At 45.2% G+C, this 24490-nt stretch overlaps 2 protein-coding genes and 1 long non-coding RNA gene across 3 annotated transcripts in view; 2 read left to right on the top strand and 1 right to left on the bottom strand.

Moving 5' to 3' along the window:
• The window catches only part of TMEM132E (transmembrane protein 132E), a 454008-nt gene that overhangs the window by 310762 nt on the left and 118756 nt on the right, over nt 1-24490 (bottom strand). The window lies entirely within an intron of this gene.
• On the top strand, nt 2818-5557 carry LOC139158135 (zinc finger protein 862-like). The gene is made up of 2 exons (XM_070735555.1): nt 2818-2890; nt 3460-5557. Exon 2 carries the CDS (start codon nt 3512-3514, stop codon nt 5555-5557), a length of 2046 nt encoding a protein of 681 aa, XP_070591656.1. The 5' UTR covers nt 2818-2890; nt 3460-3511.
• On the top strand, nt 5638-7796 carry LOC139162150 (uncharacterized). The gene is made up of 6 exons (XR_011558265.1): nt 5638-6526; nt 6628-6815; nt 6917-7020; nt 7122-7309; nt 7411-7514; nt 7616-7796. It is a non-coding gene; the product is annotated as an uncharacterized lncRNA (long non-coding RNA).

The raw sequence follows: 24490 nt of genomic DNA, 5'->3' as shown, positions 1-24490 counted from the left end.
GCGCAGAGGACCGACCTCCGTGCTGGAATTTGAAATCAGAACGGTTGCTGCTCTACAACATAGGGCAGCAACAGTTCCTTAAGCAAAGGCGGGAAACAAAGTGCAAAGTGGCCAATCACAGCAGGCCCGCTTTCTTCCCCGCCCCTTAAATCCTGGATTTTCTCCTCCCCGCCCTCTGGCAGCCAAACGGTTGTTTAGCTGACGTTGGGTAAGGTAAGAAAATCGGGCCTCGGCTCTAAGCCTCGGTGGGGTGGGGGTTGCCGCCGGATTGCCGAGACGGGTGAGGCAGGGCTGGTGGCGCAGCCCACCGCTAGGCCTCTAAGCCTCGGTGTGTGTGTGTGTGTGTTGCTGCCGACCGGGTGCCTCGTTGGTGTGCGTGTGTGGGGTTGCCGCCGCCCGCCGACTGCCGAGAGTGACGCAGCAAAGTAAGAGGGCTGGTGGCGCAAGGCCTCTAAGCCTCAGTGTGTGTGTGTGTGGGGGGGTTTGCCGCCGATCGGGTGCCTCGTCGGTGTGCGTGTGTGGGGTTGCCGCGCTGACTGCCGAGTGACGCAGCAAAGTAAGAGGGCTGGTGGCGCAGCCCAGCGCTAGGCCTGTAAGCCTCGGTGTGTGTGTGGAGGGGGGAGGTTGCCGCCGACCGGGTGCCTCGTCGGTGTGGGTGTTCTAGGCCTCTAAGCCTGGGGGGTGCCGACGACCGGGCGTGTTACCTTTCCGCGGGGCCCTCTTACTTGCGCCTTCCGAGAGTCCGACTTTTCCGGCAGCTGCAGCGCTCCGCCTGGCTGGAGTTTCCCTTGCGGAGGCCGCGTATGAGCTTTGGGGCTCGAAGGGAGGAAGGGTGGCTGGCCGGCAGCAGCGGCACCCTTCCTCCCGGCCCCAAAGCTCACACGCGGCCGCCACAAGGGAAGCCCCAGCCGGACGGAGCGCACGGCAAAATAAGAAGAAAAGATCCCGCGGAAAGGCGCGGGGGAGGCGCGCCTCACAGCTGACATTTTCTTCTTTTTTTGCGCTGCACTCCGCCCGGCTCGAGCTTCCATGTCCAAACGGCGCGTCGGTGCCTCTGTTCGGGCCGCCCGCCGCTATTGCCCGGTGCCGCCGTCCTACCGCCGCCGCCGCCGCCCTCCCGCTGCCGCCGGCCACCCTTCCTCCCTCCGGCTCCGGGCCCCAAAGCTCACACGCGGCCGCCACAAGGGAAGCCCCAGCCGGACGGAGCGCACGGCAAAATAAGAAGAAAAGATCCCGCGGAAAGGCGCGGGGGAGGCGCGCCTCACAGCTGACATTTTCTTCTTTTTTTGCGCTGCACTCCGCCCGGCTCGAGCTTCCATGTCCAAACGCCGCGTCGGTGCCTCTGTTCGGGCCGCCCGCCGCTATTGCCCGGTGCCGCCGTCCTACCGCCGCCGCCGCCGCCGCCCTCCCGCTGCCGCCGGCCACCCTTCCTCCCTCCGGCTCCGGGCCCCAAAGCTCACACGCGGCCGCCACAAGGGAAGCCCCAGCCGGACGGAGCGCACGGCAAAATAAGAAGAAAAGATCCCGCCGAAAGGCGGGGGGGAGGCGCGCCTCACAGCTGACATTTTCTTCTTTTTTTGCGCTGCACTCCGCCCGGCTCGAGCTTCCATGTCCAAACGCCGCGTCGGTGCCTCTGTTCGGGCCGCCCGCCGCTATTGCCCGGTGCCGCCGTCCTACCGCCGCCGCCGCCGCCCTCCCGCTGCCGCCGGCCACCCTTCCTCCCTCCGGCTCCGGGCCCCAAAGCTCACACGCGGCCGCCACAAGGGAAGCCCCAGCCGGACGGAGCGCACGGCAAAATAAGAAGAAAAGATCCCGCGGAAAGGCGCGGGGGAGGCGCGCCTCACAGCTGACATTTTCTTCTTTTTTTGCGCTGCACTCCGCCCGGCTCGAGCTTCCATGTCCAAACGCCGCGACGGTGCCTCTGTTCGGGCCGCCCGCCGCTATTGCCCGGTGCCGCCGTCCTACCGCCGCCGCCGCCGCCCTCCCGCTGCCGCCGGCCACCCTTCCTCCCTCCGGCTCCGGGCCCCAAAGCTCACACGCGGCCGCCACAAGGGAAGCCCCAGCCGGACGGAGCGCACGGCAAAATAAGAAGAAAAGATCCCGCCGAAAGGCGGGATCTTCTTGTTTTGCGCTGCACTCTGCCCGGCTCCAGCTTCCCTTGCGGCGGCCGCGGAGTAGCCACCTCACAGCTGACCACCTTCTGCCAGCTGCTGCGGCTGCCTGGTGTACGAAAAAGAGAGAGAGAGAGAGAAAGAGAAAGCAAGAGAGAGAGAGAGAGATACAGCAAGAGAGGGGGGGAGAGAAAGAGAGGAAGCAAAAAAGAGAGAAAGAGGGGGGAAGGAGGGAGAGGGAAGGACATGGAGGGAGGGAAGGGGGGAGATAGAAAGAGCAAGAAAGAGGAAGAAACAGGAAGGAAGAGAGAAAGAAAGAGGAGAGAGAGGGAAAGAAAGAGGAAGGAAGGGAGAGGGAAATAGGGAGGGAGAGATAGAAAGGAAAGAGGGAGGATGAGATAGAAAAGAAGGAGAGGGGGAAAGTAGGATAGAGAGAGGGAAAAGGAAGGGAGAGATAGAGGCAGGGGGAGAGAAAAATAGAAAGGAAAGAGGGAGAGAGGAGAGGGGGCAGCGATTATTTTTAAAAAAACAAATAATGATAAAATAATTACTTTTATCCTTTCCTGGTCTTCTAGGGTTAATCAGTAAGACTTTCTTCAAAATTAAAAAGTAAAGCACTAGCTCAAGCTATTTGACTAAATGTATTTCAATTTTCTCTGTATTCAATTTCTTCCTAGGACAAGAGAGATTCCAAACATTGAAGAGAAAGGGAGAGAAAGAGGGAGAAAGGCAGGGAAAGAAAAATTATTTCTGTGCTCAAGGCAGGACGACTAGAGAAGGTGAACCTTAATCGCCTTTTCAAAGTTGGTGTCATTTTTTATTGCCATGTTATACTTTCCAGATCATCATCCCTGAAAATGTACAATGCAAAAATTATATTTAACCCTGCTGTTCTCGTCCTTGGGTCCTTTTAGATCCAAAACAAAATTGTAAAAGAATTTTCCCTGCATGTCTGAAACTTGAAATTACATGACTTTATCTCATTTGAGGGGTTCTTCTTTCTAAGGGGTGTGTGTGTTTTGCTTGTTTAATTTTTGCTGGGCAAAAATACTTACACTTGCATTCATGCTGGTGCTTTTAGACCTGGAGTAAAAAAGTTTGGTTCTAGCTATTGGAAGTGTTTTTTTGAATACTTTTTTCCTGAACATTTCTGAACGTAATGAAATGAAAAATGAAATGAAAAAAATGATGCTTATTTGTTTATTTTGCTCAGAAAATGGCTAATCTTATCTATCTATAAATTGAAAAAATTACACACAGCTGGGAGGGGATTTTCTGAGCAAAATAAACAAATAAGCATTCAGTAAGTGCATCACTTGATTTTTTAATTTTTTATTTATTTTCTCAGAGGTTGCATAAAATCAGTGGCGACGCCAACAAGACTGCAAGCCCCTCATTCAATGGCAGACAAGGCTTCTGGCAGTGGTGCTTCACAAGGCTTGAAGCGCAAAGCTAATGATAGTAGTACTGGGGCTGGGCTAAATTTCCCGAAGAAAAGCTTAAAGTTTAAGCCTGAGTGGCTGAATGAGTTGGTGGAAACTAAACTGCCAACCTCAAGTAAAAACCAAATGACAAAACTGGGCAATATCTTCACTTATAGTGAAAATAATGAAGATATTGTTTGCCAGATATGCAAAGAAGCCCGTGCAGGTTGCCCATTCGCCACCGGAAAGAAATGGGTTGATTGGAAGATTGATTATTTGAAGCGTCACATCATTCAAAAGGTTCACCTGGATTCGGTCACCAAATTACAGTACCAGAAATCTGGAGGGCTGCAGAGACTACTGACTGAAAGTGCAGAAGACAGAGCGAAGAGAAAAGAAGTTTCCCTGCGAAGAAATGCCAGGGCTGATGGAGTTAAAGTTTTGATTGACAATGTATTGCTGGCCATAAAAATGGATGCGTCGATGTTATCAGTCCAAGACGTACATGACCATATAGGAAGGTATGTTTCCATTCCAGAGAGCTGGCGCAGCAAGAATTATGCCTTTGAATTTGTGGAGTGCATCAACGCAGTTGTTCAGAGGGAAGTATTGCATGAACTTTGTAATGCCAGTTGCCATACTCTTATTGTCGATGAAAGCACTGATATAACATTAACCAAAATGTTGATTTTGTATGCTAAATTCCGCCCATCTAATGCCACAATTTATAAGACCATGTTTATAGGAATTTTAAAGTTGTCAGCTTGCAACAGCACAGCAATCACAACAGCCATAAAGGAGTTCTATGCTGCGAACAACATCGACCTTCAAAAGATGGTCATGCTTACGTCAGATGGTGCATCTGTGATGCTGGGCAAGAATAATGGCGTGGCTGCACAGCTTCGTCGAGATGTGTCCCATTTGCTAGAACAGCACTGTGTGGCACACCGAGAAGACCTTGGGATTGATGATGCGTGTAAGGATATCCCATTGATGAAAGTCATTGAGACTTTACTGCGAAGTGTCTACAGTATATTCGCCCGCTCCACTCTGAAGAAACAAGCATTTATAGATTTAGCAGCCATTATGGAATGTGATTCGGTAGCCTTCAGAGCTTTGAATGAGGTACGATGGCTTTCCAGACATTTCGCATTGCAAGCATTAATGAGAAACATTCCAGTTTTGGTTGAGTACTGTAAAGAAGAATACAGCGATCCAACATGTAAATATTGCTACAAAAAGTTGACAAATACACAGGTTCATGCTGCACTGATCGTGTTTGATGATGTTGTTTGCGAATTGGCTGAATTGAACAAGCTATTGCAAAGAAGCAACCTGACACCAATTGAAGCTGCTCAGTTTGTGAGGGCCAGAGTAGCCAAGCTTCGCATTCAGTATTTAGGCGAAACAGTTCACTGGAATGAAAAAGTTCATGACTATATGCAAAGCAACCCAGACATTAACATGACTCCCATACTGAAATTTATTGAATGTTTGTGCTTCCATCTTGAAAGTCGCTTTCCAGAGAATGAGTTGACAGATTGGAAGATATTTGACACTGCTGCTCTGTCAAAGGTGACCACTTTTAATTTTGGGAGAACTGAAATTGCAACCCTGGTTGGAAAATTTCAGCATTTCTTTGATAATTTTGATGAAGTCAGCATCACATCAGCTGTACAGAAACAATATTGTGACTTCAGATTTCTGATCTCAGAAAAATTCAAGTCTGGATCAATGCACTCATTCGATGATGTGGTGCAGTTTGCACTGAAAGACCAACAGTTTGGAACTCTGTCACGTCTGCTGGATATTTGCGCAACTTTCCAAGCATCAAGTGCTGATTGTGAACGAGGTTTCAGCCTGATGAATGCCATCAAGAACAAAGTTCGTAATAAGTTGCAACCTGAGCACTTGGATATGCTGATGCGAATCCGCACTTACCAGACTTCAGGGACACAAGTTGATCTTGACAAAGTGTACTTGGAATGGTCATCAATGAAAGACAGACGTGAGAAACTCTAAGGTGAGCCTGAGCCATACTTTCAGTGAGTAACCAGTTTTCCAATAACTCTGATTCCTGTTTTGACTTATAGTTAAAAGCAGTTAATATTTTTGATCTGACCGATTGATCTTGGCAACGATGGAGTGGACAAAGACAAAGATGGAATGGACAAAGACAAAGATGGAATGGACAAAGACAACAATGGAATGGTCATCATGAATGAAAGACAGACGTGAGAACCTCAAAGGTGAGCCTGAGCCATACTTTCAGTGAGTAACCAGTTTTCCAATAATTCTGATTCCTGTTTTGACTTATAGTTAAAAGCAGTTAATATTTTTGATCTGACCGATTGATCTTGGCAACGATGGAGTGGACAAAGACAAAGATGGAATGGACAAAGACAACAATGGAATGGACAAAGACAACAATGGAATGGTCATCATGAATGAAAGACAGACGTGAGAACCTCAAAGGTGAGCCTGAGCCATACTTTCAGTGAGTAACCAGTTTTCCAATAATTCTGATTCCTGTTTTGACTTATAGTTAAAAAGCAGTTAATATTTTTGATCTGACCGATTGATCTTGGCAACGATGGAGTGGACAAAGACAAAGATGGAATGGACAAAGACAAAGATGGAATGGACAAAGACAACAATGGAATGGTCATCATGAATGAAAGACAGACGTGAGAACCTCAAAGGTGAGCCTGAGCCATACTTTCAGTGAGTAACCAGTTTTCCAATAATTCTGATTCCTGTTTTGACTTATAGTTAAAAGCAGTTAATATTTTTGATCTGACCGATTGATCTTGGCAACGATGGAGTGGACAAAGACAAAGATGGAATGGACAAAGACAACAATGGAATGGACAAAGACAACGGTGGAGTGGACAAAGACAACGATGGAGTGGACAAAGACAAAGATGGAATGGACAAAGACAACAATGGAATGGTCATCATGAATGAAAGACAGACGTGAGAACCTCTAAGGTGAGCCTGAGCCATACTTTCAGTGAGTAACCAGTTTTCCAATAATTCTGATTCCTGTTTTGACTTATAGTTAAATACAGTTAATATTTTTGATCTGACAGATTGATCTTGGCAACGATGGAGTGGACAAAGACAAAGATGGAATGGACAAAGACAACAATGGAATGGACAAAGACAACGGTGGAGTGGACAAAGACAACGATGGAGTGGACAAAGACAAAGATGGAATGGACAAAGACAACAATGGAATGGTCATCATGAATGAAAGGCAGACGTGAGAACCTCTAAGGTGAGCCTGAGCCATACTTTCAGTGAGTAACCAGTTTTCCAATAATTCTGATTCCTGTTTTGACTTACAGTTAAATACAATTAATATTTTTGATCTGACAGATTGATCTTGGCAACGATGGAGTGGACAAAGACAAAGATGGAATGGACAAAGACAACAATGGAATGGTCATCATGAATGAAAGGCAGACGTGAGAACCTCTAAGGTGAGCCTGAGCCATACTTTCAGTGAGTAACCAGTTTTCCAATAATTCTGATTCCTGTTTTGACTTACAGTTAAATACAATTAATATTTTTGATCTGACAGATTGATCTTGGCAACGATGGAGTGGACAAAGACAAAGATGGAATGGACAAAGACAACAATGGAATGGACAAAGACAACGGTGGAGTGGACAAAGACAACGATGGAGTGGACAAAGACAAAGATGGAATGGACAAAGACAACAATGGAATGGTCATCATGAATGAAAGGCAGACGTGAGAACCTCTAAGGTGAGCCTGAGCCATACTTTCAGTGAGTAACCAGTTTTCCAATAATTCTGATTCCTGTTTTGACTTACAGTTAAATACAATTAATATTTTTGATCTGACAGATTGATCTTGGCAACGATGGAGTGGACAAAGACAAAGATGGAATGGACAAAGACAACAATGGAATGGTCATCATGAATGAAAGGCAGACGTGAGAACCTCTAAGGTGAGCCTGAGCCATACTTTCAGTGAGTAACCAGTTTTCCAATAATTCTGATTCCTGTTTTGACTTACAGTTAAATACAATTAATATTTTTGATCTGACAGATTGATCTTGGCAACGATGGAGTGGACAAAGACAAAGATGGAATGGACAAAGACAACAATGGAATGGACAAAGACAACGGTGGAGTGGACAAAGACAACGATGGAGTGGACAAAGACAAAGATGGAATGGACAAAGACAACAATGGAATGGTCATCATGAATGAAAGACAGACGTGAGAACCTCAAAGGTGAGCCTGAGCCATACTTTCAGTGAGTAACCAGTTTTCCAATAATTCTGATTCCTGTTTTGACTTACAGTTAAATACAGTTAATATTTTTGATCTGACAGATTGATCTTGGCAACGATGGAGTGGACAAAGACAAAGATGGAATGGACAAAGACAACAATGGAATGGACAAAGACAACGGTGGAGTGGACAAAGACAACGATGGAGTGGACAAAGACAAAGATGGAGTGGACAAAGACAAAGATGGAATAGTCATCAATGTGAGAGACAGACGTGAGAAACTGTAAGGCGAGCCAGACTTTTTTGACTTATTAAATACATTTATGAATATATTGGATATTGATAATGTTTTTAATCTGAGACTGACTAAACCTAAAGTTCTCAAATACATCTTGGTATTTCTAGAGGGAAAGATTTATAATTTGCAATGGCTGTTGTAAGAGGCTAATCCTAGATAGTTTGGAGTGTTGAATGATTACTGTGTATTTGAAAATAAACTATTGAAAATATAGAATTATGGATGCAAGAACTCGCTCATTTGTGATAGCGCACACCCACACTTACTTTATTTATTTATTTATTTATACATACATACATACATACATACATACATACTTCTATGCTGCCCAGTCCCGAAGGGACTGCCGCTCAGACACTATACTTTTCTGCTCACCCCGAAAAAAAATTAGAGGGAACGTTGCAAGAGAGCCCGACAGAACACAGGCAAAGAAATAAAAGTCAGTGTTAACCTGGGGCCGGGCAGGAGGGCTTTTTTCAAAGCATAGAACAAAAAAAAGCCATCAAAAGACAGGAAAATCGGCCAAAATTTCAGGAAAAAAAGATGGCAGCGAGTACAGAATGGCACATACAAAACCAGATCCGCAATGCAAAAAATACATCACCATGGGGTCGCAAACGGTTCTGGCAATCTAGTCCGAACTGGAAGGAACCCACCCCTGGGTGCTTTAGATCTTCTTACCCAAAGCCCCAAATTAAAGAATTTCACAAATCTTGCACTAATCCTTTAACACTTTATAACTGTGACTCTTGCACTTTTGGAAAAATAATAATGAGAAATTCCCTTATTTAAACCAATGAAGTCAAATTTTTATAAGAAAACATGAAATAAGAAAAGGATTTCTTGGAGGGACTAGGGAATGCAACAACGATTAGGGATCCTCTGGGTTTTCTGCTTGGATACTGATAGGCAGAGACTCTTTGTTACTTCTTTATCTTTCCCCTTGGTGTGAAGTAGTAACTTGCATGTACCTCCTAGCGGTATGTTAACAGCAGAATGTTAATTTGTCATCAGAATAAATCATAATATAGTTTATATGTTCAGGCAACAATAATCTTTTATTGTGCATAATTTAAACTAACACGTTGCAGCCTGTGTGTGAAATATGTGTATAGTTCTTAGCTGATAGGTTGCCTGCAACAGAACATCTCCAAGATACCCTCTAATTTAGAGATCCTGCAACAGGAAATAAAATATTGGAAGAGATGCATGACATTTTCAACAGGAAGAAAACCACAGACATCCAGAGAAGAGTGAAAAGCAAAGAAGTAATAATGATGATGGTAGGTGCAGTCTGCTTTTCAAACTATCAGAAATGTAAACAAAGAAAATGACATGTGCTATTTTTCCTTCCTTTTTTTCTTTCTCTCTCTCTTTCCTTCTTCTTTCTTTCTCTTTTCTTTTTCTTTCCTTCCCCTGACCCTTCTTTCCCTTTTTACTTGTACGTTTGTATTGTTTTTTTAACGTTTTCTGAATTGTATTGTTGTTTTATAAGTTAATTGGGAAAAAAAGCAAAGAAGTAACCAGACCAGGATGGATACGAGATACCACCGATAAGAACTGACATGTTGTAGGAGACAAAAATGCTGAGTTGATGCGGGAAGAAAGGTGCGAAAAAAGCTGTTGCGGGGAATTAAAAGGGAAAGTGTAACAGATAATTTGGCATTCATGCATCTATCACCAGAACTGGGCTCTCTCCCAAAACTCTTTACAATCTTGGTCAATCTAAATTGAAGAAACCAAGTACTGTACAGTATTACCTCTACCTACAAACGCCTCAACTTATGAACGTTTCTAGATAAGAACCAGGTGTTAAAGACTTTTTTGCCTCCTCAAGAACCATTTTCCTCTTACAAACCTGAAACTGGAACTGGAAACGGCAGGGAGAAGCCTCCGTGGGGCCTCTCTAGGAATCTCCTGGGAGGAAACAGGGCCAGAAAAGGCAGAGAGAAGCCTCCGTGGGGCCTCTCTAGGTATCTCCTGGGAGGAAACAGGGCCAGAAAAGGCGGGGAGAAGCCTCTGTGGGGCCTCTCTAGGTATCTCCTGGGAAGAAACAGGGCCAGAAAAGGCGGGGAGAAGCCTCCGTGGGGCCTCTCTAGGTATCTCCTGGGAGGAAACAGGGCCAGAAAACGTGGGGAGAAGCCTCCGTGGGGCTTCTCTAGGTATCTCCTGGGAGGAAACAGGGCCAGAAAAGGTGGGAAGAAGCCTCCGTGGGGCCTCTCTAGGTATCTCCTGGGAGGAAACAGGGTCTCCGCCCTCCCTGTGGTTTCCCCAATTGCATGCATTATTTGCTTTTACATTGATTCCTGTGGGAAAAATTGCTTCTTCTTACAAACTTTTCTAATTAAGAACCTGGTCATGGAACGAATTAAGTTTGTAAGTAGAGGTACCACTGTATGTGGGTGTGTATCTAGGACTAATGTGAGGCCTATGCAATGTGTCCAGTGAAAGCTTTGTAAGCTAACGGAGACTCTCTATGTGCTGTGTATTCCCTGGAGCATTTGCATTATAGCGACAAGATTCTGAACTCCTGTATCTCAGCTGAAAGTGTAGGAAGTGCATCCACTAATAATCTTTCTCCCCCCCACCCCACCATGGGTGACTAAGTCTCAGCTGTCCATATTTAGCCCCGGTGGGTTAGACTATTCACAAGGGAGATGACCTGCATATATACCGCAGCAGGGAGTTGACCGAGGAAAAGAATAAACAGAAATGTTTAACAATTTTAGCTTGCAGGGAACAGAGAAAGCGTGTGCATGCAAGATAAAAAAAAGTTTTAGTTACATTTACAGAATACTAGTCAAAATTGAGCCTGTGGTTCTTACTAACACCAAGGAATACTGTTTGTGGCATGGGTACAACTCAGTGGTGGGTTTCACTTACCTTTGCTACCTGTTTGGGAACGGAAGCGCGCGTGCGCATGTGATGCTTCTCCACATAACCCTCCGCACATGCCAGTGAGGGGTTACCGTCAGGTATGCAGAACCGGTAGGAAAAAAATGATTTTTTTTTACCTTCTGGGCTCTGGGTTTGTTTTTCCTATCCCAGTAAATGAGGTTGAATGTGTATAATTTTAGAAGAGCTGTGCGTGTGTGTGTACACTTTATATATTAGATAATGTATATTTTTGTGTTCCTGTGTGTAATATTTATTTGTTTGTTTATTTGTTTATTTGTTTATTGATTGATTGATTGATTGATTGATTGATTGGATTTGTATGCCGCCCCTCTCCGCAGACTTGGGGCGGCTAACAACAGTAAAAAGGCAATATAAACAAATCGAATATTAAAAGTAATTTTTAAAAACCCCAATTTAAAGAACCAATCATACATAAAGACATTCCATGCATAAATTTTATAAGCCTAGGGGGAAGGGAATATCTCAATTCCCCCATGCCTGACAACAGAGGTGGGTTTTAAGAAGCTTATGAAAGGCAAGGCACATATGGCATATATACATAGCATTAAATAGTATATTTTGGATGTTCAGTAATAATAAGAGAAATTGTATCTCTTTGAGGCGAGGAGAGGCCAGGCACCCTAACTCAAACCCTCCATGTGAGTGACATCAAGTTGGCCACCTTTAAGCCAGTCACATGACCTTGAAGCCACGCCCCGGTCACATGATCGTCAAGCCACTCCCACCTGGTCACATGACTGGCAAGCTGCACCCACAAAATAAGCCACACTTACAGTGTGGTAGTAAAAATTTTTGCAGCCCTTCACTGGCGCATGCGCAGAACATCTGTGATGATGTCCGGGGAGGATGGAGTCTCCCACCGCCACTGCTACCGCTTCACCCAAACCAGGCTGAACCACTAGAAAACCATTAACATATATTAATGCAATTAACATATATTAAAGCTTGTCAGTATTATTAAAAAGGGGTTGTGACAGCTTCAACTGATCAAGCCTGTCACAGGCAGCAGAGGTCTGATCGGAACACTACATACCGTGTTCTCCCGAAAATAAGACACTGTCTTATATTAATTTTTGCTCCAAAAGTTGTGCTACGTCTTATTTTCGGGGGGTGCCTTATATTTCTCAAATAAGACAAATTCACAGGCAGAAAAGCTGACACCCCCCAAAGAAAGTGTGCCGTACGGTACACTGATTACGGTACGGTACCTGTCAGTATGGCACCCACCCACACAAACGACGGCACTTATATGGTACAACAGTATACTCCCGCTATTGCAGCTTCCGGCCACCAGGGGAACTACAGTCTACGCACTGTAGTGGAGACTGTAATGGCGGTGAGACAGCAGCAGACTGTGTCTGCTGTACTGGACGGTACAAAACGATGGAAGGGGCCAGCAGGGGACGCCACATTATTACAGTACCACTATGAACAGCTTTGAATGGTACCGTATGTTTTTCCACCATACCGTATGTAAACTTGACTACGCCTTATTTTCAGGGGGTGCCTTATATTAGCAAATTCTGCAAAACCTCTGACATGCCTTACTTTCGGGGTACGTCTTATTTTTGGGGAAACAGGGTAGATCATAACTAAAGTGCAGGAAGGAATGCTCTCTTATGTTCTACCAGTTGGAAGAAAACAGCCAGTCACTCTAATCACTGTTTTGCTGTTAATTTTATTAAGAAAATAAACTAAGATGAGCCATGATGGCACAGTGGTTAGAATGCAGTATTGCGGGCTAATTCTGCAGACTGTCAGCAGTTTGATTCTCACCAGCACAAGGTTGACTCAGCCTTCCATCCTTCCAAGGTCAGTAAAATGAGGATCCAGATTATTGGGGGCAATGGGCTGATTCACTAACCCACTTACAGAGGGCTGTAAAAGCACTATGAAGTGATATATAAGTCTAAGTGCTAAATGGTGTAACATCATCGGGTGGAGGCAAAGTCCATATTTGACTCTTAAAAACTTTCTGGGGCTGTAGTCCCAAAAGTGCATGGTGTTTAGACACCACCATGGCTTTAATTAGAACCAAAACAATTAATGGAATTATTCTCTACCTACAAATCATTCCCTTCCTTTCTTTAAAGCTTGCAATTAGGCAATAGAAGGTTGCAGGAACTGGGTACGTCTAGTTTAATGAAAAGAAGGACTAGGGGTGTGACATGATGGCAGTCTTCCAATATCTCAGAGGTTGCCACAAAGAAGAGGGAGTCAAACTATTCTCCAAAGCACCTGAGGGTAGAACAAGAAGCAATGGGTGGAAGCTGAACAAGGAGAGAAGCAACTTAGAACTAAGGAGAAATTTCCTAACAGTTAGAGCAATTAATCTGTGGAACAGCTTGCCTCCAGAAGTGGTGAATGCTCCAACACTGGAACTTTTTAAGAAGATGTTTGATAACCCTTTGTCTGAAGTGGTGTAGGGTTTCCTGCCTAAGCAGGCGGTTGGATTAGAACAGTGGTCCCCAACGTTTTTTCCACCAGGGACCAGTTTCAGCAAGACAATTTTTCTATGGCCCAGTGAGGGCGGAAAGGGGCGTGGTTGGGGGCGGGATTAAGCATGGGGGTGCTGGTCCTCCCCGCCCCTCTTTCCCGCCATCGTCCTGTGGCCGGCAGAACCTGCCTCCCAAGCCCTCTTGCCCAGCGGGAGCTAAGCGCTGGAGAGAGGGGGTCAGGCTGGCCCTCCTGCCTCCCCCCAGCCAAAAACGCAAAAGCACCCCGCGGCAGAAGCCAAAAGAGGCTTGAGCCTCTCGGTCCTTCCCGCCCCTCTGTCCCATCCATCGTCCTGTGGCCGGCAGAACCTGCCTCCCGAGGCCTCTTGCCCGGCGGGAGGCGAAGCGCTGGAGGGAGGGGGTGGCGGCATGAGGGCCGGCAGCTGCTGACTCCACGGACCGGTGCAACATGCCCCGCGGCCCGGTACTGGTCCGCGGCCCAGTGGTTGGGGACCCCTGGATTAGAAGACCTCCAAGACCTCTTTCAACTCTGTTATTCTATTTTAATAGTAGGGTGGGTGGGGGGGTTAGATTAAAGGAAGTCCCCAATGATTTTTCACTCAGGCAAAACATCAACTCTGTAAAAAAAAAAAAGAGCACTGAAGATTCTTCATTAGGCTGATTCCTTGTGAGTCAATTAGCATTAATCCATTAATCTGATCATCTGTTTATTCCCTTCCACTGCGGTAATTCAATAGATCTTGAGGCGCAAGATAATCCATACTTGATAGTCAATTGTTCACAGCACTGGATGTTAGCATGTTGGCAAAAGGAGGGAAAGACGCTGCCAGAGGCAGAAGAGGCTTGGCCATGGCTGAATCAGTAAAAGCAAAGGTTTGAGATCACGGAGAAAGAAAACCTTCCTGTTTGTTTATTTATTTATTTATTTATTGGATTTGTATGCCACCCCGCTCCGGAGACTCGGGGTGGCTAACAGCAATAACAAAACAGCATATAATAATAATCCAATACTAAAAAGAGTTAAAAACCCATTATTATAAAAACCAAACATACACACAGACATACCATGCATAAAATTGTAGACGCCTAGGGGGAAAGAGTATCTCAATTCCCCCATGCCTGGCGGCAGAGGTGGGTTTTAAGCAGTTTACGAAAGGCAAGGAGGGTGGGGGCAATTCTAATCTCTGGGGGGAGTTGGTTCCAGAGGGCCGGGGCCGCCACAGAGAAGGCTCTTCCCCTGGGTCCCGCCAAGCGACATTGTTTAGTTGACGGGACCCGGAGAAGACCCACTCTTTTGTTGTTGTTGTTGTTGTTGTTGTTGTTGTCTTCCACTTCAGTTTTGGGGGAACTATAACCACCCCCTCACTGGGCTCGCTTTATCCTAAAGTAATGGTGGTGAACATTTTTGGCATGACACGGAAACACTGCACATGCACACTTGTCAGGGACACTGCAGAAAAGCCAAACTTCCGGGTTCTGGCATTCATCTGCAACTGACAATCAGCTGGCCGGCATGCAATCACAGGCTGTTTTGGGCACTGTGCGAACGACAGCTGATCACCGCATGCACACCTGCATCAGAAACCTGGAAGACACTTTGGGCACACGTGCCCTAGGTTCACCATCATGGTCCTAAGGCAGTGACGGCGAATCTATGACACCGGTGCCACAGGTGGCACGCGGAGCCGTATCTGCTGGCACACGATCAGTTGCCCTAGCTCAGCTCCAACGTGCACGTGTGTACTGGCCAGCTGATTTTTGGCTCACACAAAGGCTCTGGGAAGGCATTTTTGGCTTCCAAATAGCCTCCAGGGGGATGGGGGAGGGCGTTTTTACCCTCCCCTAGCTCTAGGGAAGTCTTTGGAGCCTGGGGTGGGCAAAACACGAGCCTACTGGGCACACCAGAAGTTGGGAAACAGGCCATTTCCGGCCTCTAGAGCGCCTCCAGGGGGCGGAGGAACCTGTTTTCGCCTTCCCAAGGCATTGAATTATGGTTGTTGGCACTCATGCATGCACGATAGAGCACCCCCACGAAAAGAAGCTTCGCCATCACTGTATTTGCTATGCGCTATATTCTAATCTGGATTGGAACTGGGCCTTTGGTTTTGGCTGGAAGTGGGATGGAGCACTGATATTTCCAGCAGCCTCTGTTTTCTCAGCTGTTGGGGCTTGGTCCTGCTCCCATCCTGATGTTGGATTCTCTTTCTCCCAAGCTATTAATACCTTTGGCTTCTCTGAAACCACTGCTGGCACTTCTGGGATTTCTTAAGGTAGCTGCCAGCGCTTCTGGGCTTTTCTGCAGCACAGTCAGAACTGTTAACTCTTACTGCCAGTGCTCGAGGCCTCTTCGGTGCCAATCGGTAGCCTTCTCTGCGCTGCAGCTAGCATCTTCCAAAATATTTTGATGCCAGTGACATTGCTTTACGTTGTTTTGCCAATTTCTGCTGCCTTCACCTTGTCAGTGAGTTTAGTCCCCTGCCCCTTAACTTTCCCTTTCTCTCTTTTTCTTCCAATAATAATAATAATTAATAATAATAATTATTATTATTATTATTATTATTTATTAGATTTGTATGCCACCCCTCTCTGTAGACTCGGGGCAACTCACAACAATGACAAAAACAATATACAGCGTAACAAATCTAATGATTAAAAGGAAACATCTAAAAAACCCATCAGTTAAAAAACCATACAACACAAGCATACCATACATAAAACTCTGTAAGCCTGGGGGTGATGTCTCAATTCCCCCATGCCTGGTGATATAGGTGGGTCTTAAGTAATTTACGAAAGACAAGGAGGGTGGGGGCAGTTGTAATCTCTGGGAGGAGTTGATTCCAGAGGGTCGGGGCCACTACAGAGAAGGCTCTTCCCCTGGGGCCTGCCAGATGACATTGTTTAGTCGACAGGACCCGGAGAAGGCCAACTCTGTGGGACCTAATCGGCCACTGGGATTCGTGCGGCAGAAGACGGTCCCGGAGGTATCCCCTTCTCCCTCCATTTTCCCTCTCTTCCCCTGGAGCATCCACAGTTTCTATTAGGATTGGAGCTTTCTCTTTTTTTTTCTTTTTTTAAAATAGTTTTTATTGAATTTTAAAATTTAAAAAGAATACAAACATACATACAAACAACGAAAAAGAAAATCTCTATAGATATTCTCACTAGTGACTCTATCATTTCTTGCCATTTATGACAACAGCTTGTATATCTACCAGTTGGTGCCATACTCTTTTTGAACAGCCCATTGTGATGATGCTACAAACATCGTCCTGTGAGTCTCCAGTTCAAAGTCCCCAGCATCTTACTTAGGTCAAGAATGTTTGAGAAGTCAAACTATACTGTGCAAGTCTCTTCCAGCTTTATGATTCTATGATTCTCAGTGTACAGGACAGCGAAGTCCCCAGGAAATAAAATTTAAAACTTGTGACTCTCATTCCAAACAACTTGCATGATCACATGATATTTGAGCATTCTACTCACAAACATAGAACATTTTGGCCTTCTTGCTTGTAATCTCCCAGGAGTTTACAATCTTATAAGATTTCTTTACAGGCATACACATATAAACACACACACACATTAAGTCTTGCAAAAGCCAAATGGACTATTAAGCAACACAATGTTGTCTTACAGCACTGCCTCTCAATTTCTGGTTTACACACATTTAATATTAAACATAGGTTAATAATCCACATTGCTAGTCCATCGAGTCGGGGTGGCACAGTGGTTAGAGTGCAGCACTGCAGGCTACTTCAGCTAACTGTTAGCTGCAGTTCAGCAGTTCAAATCTCACCACCAGCTCCAGGTTGACTCAGCCTTCCATCCTTCCGAGATGGGTAAAATGAGGACCCAGATTGTTGGGGGCAATATCCTGACCACTTAGAGAGGGCTGTAAAACCACTATGAAATGGTATATAAGTCTAAATGCTAAGTCTAAATGCTTATAAACATGCTATGCCCTACCAAAGAAACCATCTAAAATGATGGCTTGATTCCTACAGAATAGATGTCTCCTACAAAATGATAAACTGCAAAGGATTCAAGCCAATTCTTTTTTCTTTTTAAAAAAAAATCTCTTTATTGTTTTCAAAAATGTTTCTCACATGTTTTGTTTAGTTTTATAGATCTTATTCCATCTGTTACCTTTTGTATATATCATTCATTTCTTTATATCTTTAATTTAATAATATATATTCAATTATACTGTATATATCATTGGTATATCTTTGAGATAAAAGGAAAGAGGTAAAATATTTGCTTTTCGTTTCTATTGATATTCGTAAGGTATTTGTTATTCTTTCTATATATACTGATACAGTGATACCTCGTCTTACAAACGCCTCATCATACAAACTTTTTGCGATACAAACCCGGGGTTTAAGATTTTTTTGCCTCTTCTTACAAACTATTTTCACCTTACAAATCCACCGCCGCCACTGGGATCGCCCACCTCCGGACTTCCATTGCCAGCGAAGCACCTGATTTTGTGCTGCTTGGATTCCCCTGAGGCTCCCCTCCATGGAAAACCCCACCTCCGGACTTCTGTGTTTTTGTGATGCTGCAGAGGAATCCCAGCAGCGCAAAAACAGATGCTTCGCTGGCAATGGAAGTCAGGAGGTAGGGTTTCCCAGTGAGGGGAGCCTCAGTGAAATCGCAGCATCGCAAAAACACAGAGGTCCAGAGATGGGGTTTCAAGGACTTAGGTGTTTTTGCGATGCTGCGATTTCACTGATGCTCCCTTCATTGGGAAACCCCACCTCCGGACTTCCGTTGCCAATGAAGCGTTCATTTTTGCGATGCTGGGATTCCCCTGCAGCATCGCAAAAACACAAGTCCAGAGGTGGGGTTTCCCATGGAGGGGAGCCTCAGGGGAATCCCAGCAGTGCAAAAACGGGCGCTTCGGCTGGCAAAAGGGGTGAATTTTGGGCTTGCACGCATTAATCGCTTTTCCATTGATTCCTATGGGAAACACTGTTTCGTCTTACAAACTTTTCACCTTAAGAACCTCATCCCAGAACCAATTAAATTTGTAAGACAAGGTATCACTGTACTTTGTATTGTAACATTTTTAATTTTTCTTATGAATCCATTCATGCCATTTGTACCATGATCGTTTTGATTCTTTAATTTTAATTCCCTTAATTGAATTTGTGATTTCATCCATCTCTACACACTTATATATTTTGTCAATAATTAGGCTTTCTGATGGAATCTGTTCATTTTTCCACATTTGCGCTAGCGATATTCTAGCTGCGGTATTTATATGAGTCACAAAGAAGAGAGTTTGCTTTGAATAGTGTCTTTTCCAAATTCCTAGGAGCATACCTTCTGGAGTATATTCTATTTTCTCTTTGGTGATTTCTGTGAGCCATCTATGAATTGTTTTCCAATTCTGTTTTAGTCTAGTTGAGTATGTTCTTAACATCAAATCTTTCAGGTGGGGCACAGTTTTCTTCATACAAGATGCTTGGCGACATCTCAAATCTCCCACCACTGGTGGATCCAACATGTGATTTTCTGCACATGTTTTTGCAGGATTCTAGGCAGATAATCCACTCCTCAGAAGAGACTCCAGAAGACACAAAGCCAATGAAGCCACTTCTTTGAGCTGACTTTGAGAAGCAGACGAGGGGCTTTATTGAACAAAATACAGTGGTACCTCATATTACGAACGCCTCTTCTAACGAACTTTTCAAGATACGAACCCGGAGTTTAAGATTTTTTTTGCCTCTTCTTCCGAACTATTTTCACCAAGCAGCTGCTGCTGGGATGAAGGGGTTTCTTTTTTTCCCCTTTTTTGAAGAAAGAAAAGGGAGGGGCTGCTTGGAGTAGGAAACATTTTGCAGAGAACAATGTGCTTGCAAAGGAACTGAAAGGGTGTCTTTTTAAGAAAGAAAAGGGAGGAGGGAGGGGCAGCTTGGGGAAGGAAACATTTTGCAGAGAACAATGTGCTTGCAAAGGAACTGAAAGGGTGTCTTTTTAAGAAAGAAAAGGGAGGAGGGAGGGGCAGCTTGGCGAAGGAAACATTTTGCAGAGAACAACGTGCTTTCAAAGGAACTGAAAGGGTGTCTTTTGAAGATAGAAAAGGGAGGAGGGAGGGGCAGCTTGGGGGAGGAAAAATTTTGCAGAGAACGTGCTTTCAAAGGAACTGAAAGGGTGTCTTTTGAAGATAGAAAAGGGAGGAGGGAGGGGCAGCTTGGGGGAGGAAAAATTTTGCAGAGAACATGCTTTCAAAGGAACTGAAAGGGTGTCTTTTGAAGAAAGAAAAGGGAGGAGGGAGGGGCAGCTTGGGGGAGGAAAATTTTTGCAGAGAACAACATGCTTGCAAAGGAACTGAAAGGGTGTCTTTTGAAGAAAGAAAAGGGAGGGGCGCCCCCTTGCCTTTCTTCCTTCCCACTCACCCTTTAGCCTAGCCTTGCTTCTACCACCCGCCCCCTTTAGCTGCTCCTCCCTGCCCTCTGTTCGCCTCCCTTCTAAAGTTTGGGATTTTCCTGAAGGATTTGCACACATTATTTGCTTTTACATTGATTCCTATGGGAAACATTGTTTCATCTTACGAACTTTTCACCTTACGAACCTCCTCCTGGAACCAATTAAGTTCGTATGATGAGGTACCACTGTACCAACAAAGCAAAGTGCTGCTTGGAAGCTTGATCGCCACTACAAAACTTCAAGCGACGTCAAAATAATAGGTTTGTTGTTCTAAACCTTTCATGGGGCATGTCGAAGCCGGTGGAGTCAGTAAAAATAATGCCCACAATAATAAATCTAACACTCGCAAAAGCAAAGGAGAGATGGAAAGAGGTCAGCCTGCTCAGAAAAAGGGGGCCAAATGTTCTGTCACATAGGATGGGAAGAAGAAAGATAAGCAAAGATTGTTTTGAGTGCTGTTTCTATATATAGGGCTTGCTCTCGAAGTCCAGAAGTTGCTGACGTTTGTGGGATATGGCTTTCCAACTTGCTTCAATAAATATTACTTACAGTATTAGACATTCTTGGATTCCTTGTGAGCCTGATTAAGCAATGCCGTCTTCCTTGTGAGGCAAAGCCTGAGTCACAACAAGAAGAAGCACATCTAGCAGATTTGAGTTGATCTGAAAGGTAGCTGAGCCAATTCAAATTTGTTTGTTTGTTTGTTTGTTCCTTCATTCATTCATTACAAGAAGGGGCAGCTTACTCTTACCTCCTCCTACCGGTGCGCAGCGCAACACTATGCTTGCGCACATGCGTGCATTCCCTTGCATGATTTTGCTTCCGTGTGCATTCCCTTGCACGATTTTGCTTCTGCGCGCATTCCCTTGCACGATTTTGCTTCTGTGCACATTCCCTTGCACGATTTTGCTTCTGTGCGCATTCCCTTGCACGATTTTGCTTCTGTGTGCATTCCCTTGCATGGTTTTGCTTCTGCGCGCATTCCCTTGCACGATTTTGCTTCTGTGCACATTCCCTTGCACGATTTTGCTTCTGTGCGCATTCCCTTGCACGATTTTGCTTCTGTGTGCATTCCCTTGCATGGTTTTGCTTCTGCGTGCATTCCCTTGCATGGTTTTGCTTCTGCGCGCATTCCCTTGCACAATTTTGCTTCCGCACGCATTCCCTTGCATGATTTTGCTTCCGCACGCATTGCCTTGCACAATTTTGCTTCCACGCGCATTCCCTTGCACGATTTTGCTTTTGTGCACATTCCCTTGCACAATTTTACTTTCGTGCACATTCCCTTGCACAATTTTACTTTCGTGCGCATTCCCTTGCACAATTTTACTTCCACGCGCATTCCCTTGAACGATTTTGCTTCCACGCATATGCAGAGGGACGATTTTCCTTCAATACATGCTCAGGGAGCCAAAAATTGGCCGATCATTAGGGGAAAAAAGATGGTGGCATGCATAGACCAGCAGAGCCTCGGAGGTGCAGTGGTTAGAGTGCAGTACTGCAAGCTAAGTCTGCTGATTGAATCTCAGTAGACTGAAGGTTGACTCAGCCCTCCATCCTTCCAAGCTGGATAAAATGAGGACCCAGATTGTTGGGGGCAAGATGCTGACTCTCTATAAACTGCTTAGAGAGGGCTATAAAGCACTGTGAAGCGGTATATAAGTCTAAATGCTAATGCAAATGCTAAAGACCGCACTGGAGCTGTCACACCAAAACTGCATCATCAGCGAGCCAGTACCGGAGCGGCGCACCAGAACCCACCTCTGATTACAAGATGAAACTCTGCTTTTTACGTTCTCGCATTGGATATCACAATGCAAGTCAGAAGGGGCGGAGCTTGTGTTCCGACATCGCCATGCAATTTTGACAATCCTGGTTAAATGCTGGAAGTTACGCCATCAGCTTTCTGCTTTTATGTTTGCAACAGGCAGCTTACAAGAAGAGCCTTTCTCCTGAACAAACACTTCCATTTATTTCCAAGAATGCACTGGGGATTCTTTTGAACTGTCAATTCTTTTCCTATTTAAAGTCTGAAATGGCAATTTTCCCTGGAGTAAACATTCCTTCTCTGATGCACTGACAAAGAAACACTTCAACAAAGCACCTGTCACTACCCAAAATTCAGAAAAGCTGTTTCATTATTTGGAATAGGACTGGAGGTGAGAAACTAATAGCCACTTTTTCAGTACGAAAGTTATACCTTTGTCCTATTTTTGCCGAGTCCTTGGAGGACGCACTACAAATGCTTCACATGCTGACTGGAAGACCACTGTACCTTTTTTTTATTAAATTGATTTTGTCCTCCCCCACCCACCCACCCACCCAGAAACTCCCAAAAGAATAATAAACAGACTAGATGGAAAGTGGCAGGCATTCATACTGTAACGCTCTCTACATGGGGCTACCTTTGAAAAATGTTCGGAAACTACAGATCGTGCAAAATGCAGCTGCGAGAGCTATCATGGGCTTTCCTAAGTATGCCCATGTTACACCAACACTCCGCAGTCTGCATTGATTGCCGATCAGTTTCCGGTCACAATTCAAAGTGTTGGTTATGACCTATAAAGCCCTTCATGGCATCGGACCAGAATATCTCCGGGACCATCTTCTGCCGCACGAATCCCAGCAACCAGTTAGGTCCCACAGAGTTGGCCTTCTAGGGGTCCCGTTGACTAAACAATGTCGTTTGGCAGGACCCAGGGGAAGAGCCTTCTCTGTGGCGGCCCCGACCCTCTGGAACCAACTCCCCCCGGATATCAGAGTTGCCCCCACCCTCCTTGCCTTTCGTAAGCTTCTTAAAACCCACCTCTGTCGTCAGGCATGGGGGAATTGAGATATGTCTGTATGTATGATTGGTTCGTTAAATTGGGGTTTCTTAAATTACTTTTAATATTAGATTTGTTTACATTGTTACTGTTGTTAGCCGCCCCGAGTCTGCAGAGAGGGGCGGCATACAAATCAAATCAAATCAAATCAAATCAAATCAAACCAAACCAAACCAAACCAAACCAAACCAAACCAAACCAAATCAAACCAAATCAATCAATCAATCAATACAGCTATTAGAGCACTGCCTCGGTTCCCTTAAGCCAGGGATTTCAAACTCGTTTTTATTGAGGGCCACACTAAGGTTGTGTGTTGCTTTCAAGGGCCGGGGTGGGTGTGACCAGGGTGGGCATGGCCAGTTCAATATCACTCATATTGGGCGCGCCTGTGGTGACCTGAGCACTCTACCAGTGAAAATGGGCTCCCGAACTCCATTTTCAGCCGCCACAACCTCCTGCAACCTTCTGCCAGTGAAAATGGAGCTTGAGAGGGCCGTAACGGAAGCTCGCTGGCAAAACTACTTCAACTTCAACCACAACAACACAAGAACACACAACAGATTCAAACTTAATATTAACCGCTTCCCCACTTGACTGTAAAAAATACGACTTTAGTAATTGAGTTGTCGAAGCGTGGAACTCATTACTGTTGTACATACTCCTGATCAGTTGGAGGATGATGAAGATATTGAGGACTCGGATTCAGATAGTGTTTATGAAGTAGTAGTTTATGAGAAGGGAACGATCTCTGGCTTATATAGTCTGTATGAATCAGAAAGCTAGAGACCTGGAGTGAGGCTAGTGATCTCATGATGGAACTTCTTCAGGTAGGTAAAGGAAGAAATTAAAAGAGAAGAACCGTTGTACCTACCTGAACGGTCTTCTCGATGCCCTGGAAGGAGAGTCCAGCATGGGTTTAGCTCAAGTCTTATTGGTAGGACTGAGTTTCAAATTAACATAAATAAATAATAATTAGGTACCGCCCCCTTGCTGCCCCAAGTACCCAGTTTTAAAAAACGAAAAGATGTAAAGGTAATGAACTTTATTAACAACCATAATATCATAAGAAACAGTATCATCAAACAAAACTCCCATGGTTCTTCGGGAGGGTATGGACTCTCCTTCCAGGGCATCGAGAAGACCGTTCAGGTAGGTACAACGGTTCTTCTCCCATGCCTCCTGGAAGGAGAGTCCAGCATGGGATATACCCAAGGTCCAAGGTTCAGGGAGGGAGATTGTGAACCATGGGTGGTACCTCCCCGCACACCTTCTGGAGTACCCGTCTGCCAAAAGCAGCTTCAGCTGAAGCGAAGGTGTCCAATTTGTAATGGCGAATAAAAGTTGTGGGTGAACTCCAGGCCGCGGCTCTGCAGATATCTTCAAGGGGAGCTTGTGACGCCCAAGCTGCCGAAGAAGCCGCACTCCTTGTCGAATGAGCCTGTATACCACTCGGTGGAGTCCTTGCGCTCGCCTTGTATGCCTCAACTATACATAGTCTCACCCACTGACTGATAGTATTAGAAGATACCTTGAGGCCCAGTTTGCTAGCACTAAACGAAACAAACAACGCCTCAGTCTTGCGTGAACTGCCGGTACGCCTGATGTAAAGCTTCAGTGCTCTGCGTACGTCTATCTTGTGCCATTTAAGCTCTAAAGGGTGAGTACCATGAGCACAGAAATCCGGTAACACCAGCTCTAGAGCCCTGTGAAAGTGAGTGTTGATCTTTGGAAGAAAGGTGGGGTCCAGACGTAAACAA

Source organism: Erythrolamprus reginae, chromosome 1, assembly GCF_031021105.1.
Source record: "Erythrolamprus reginae isolate rEryReg1 chromosome 1, rEryReg1.hap1, whole genome shotgun sequence".
NCBI classification, from domain to species: Eukaryota; Metazoa; Chordata; class Lepidosauria; order Squamata; family Dipsadidae; genus Erythrolamprus; species Erythrolamprus reginae.
This window is presented reverse-complemented; position numbering and strand designations above follow the sequence as displayed.

Bases quoted from the DNA above. Each gene is read 5' to 3' on its own strand.
- LOC139158135 (XM_070735555.1), top strand. From the start codon at position 3,512: ATGGCAGACAAGGCTTCTGGCAGTGGTGCTTCACAAGGCTTGAAGCGC.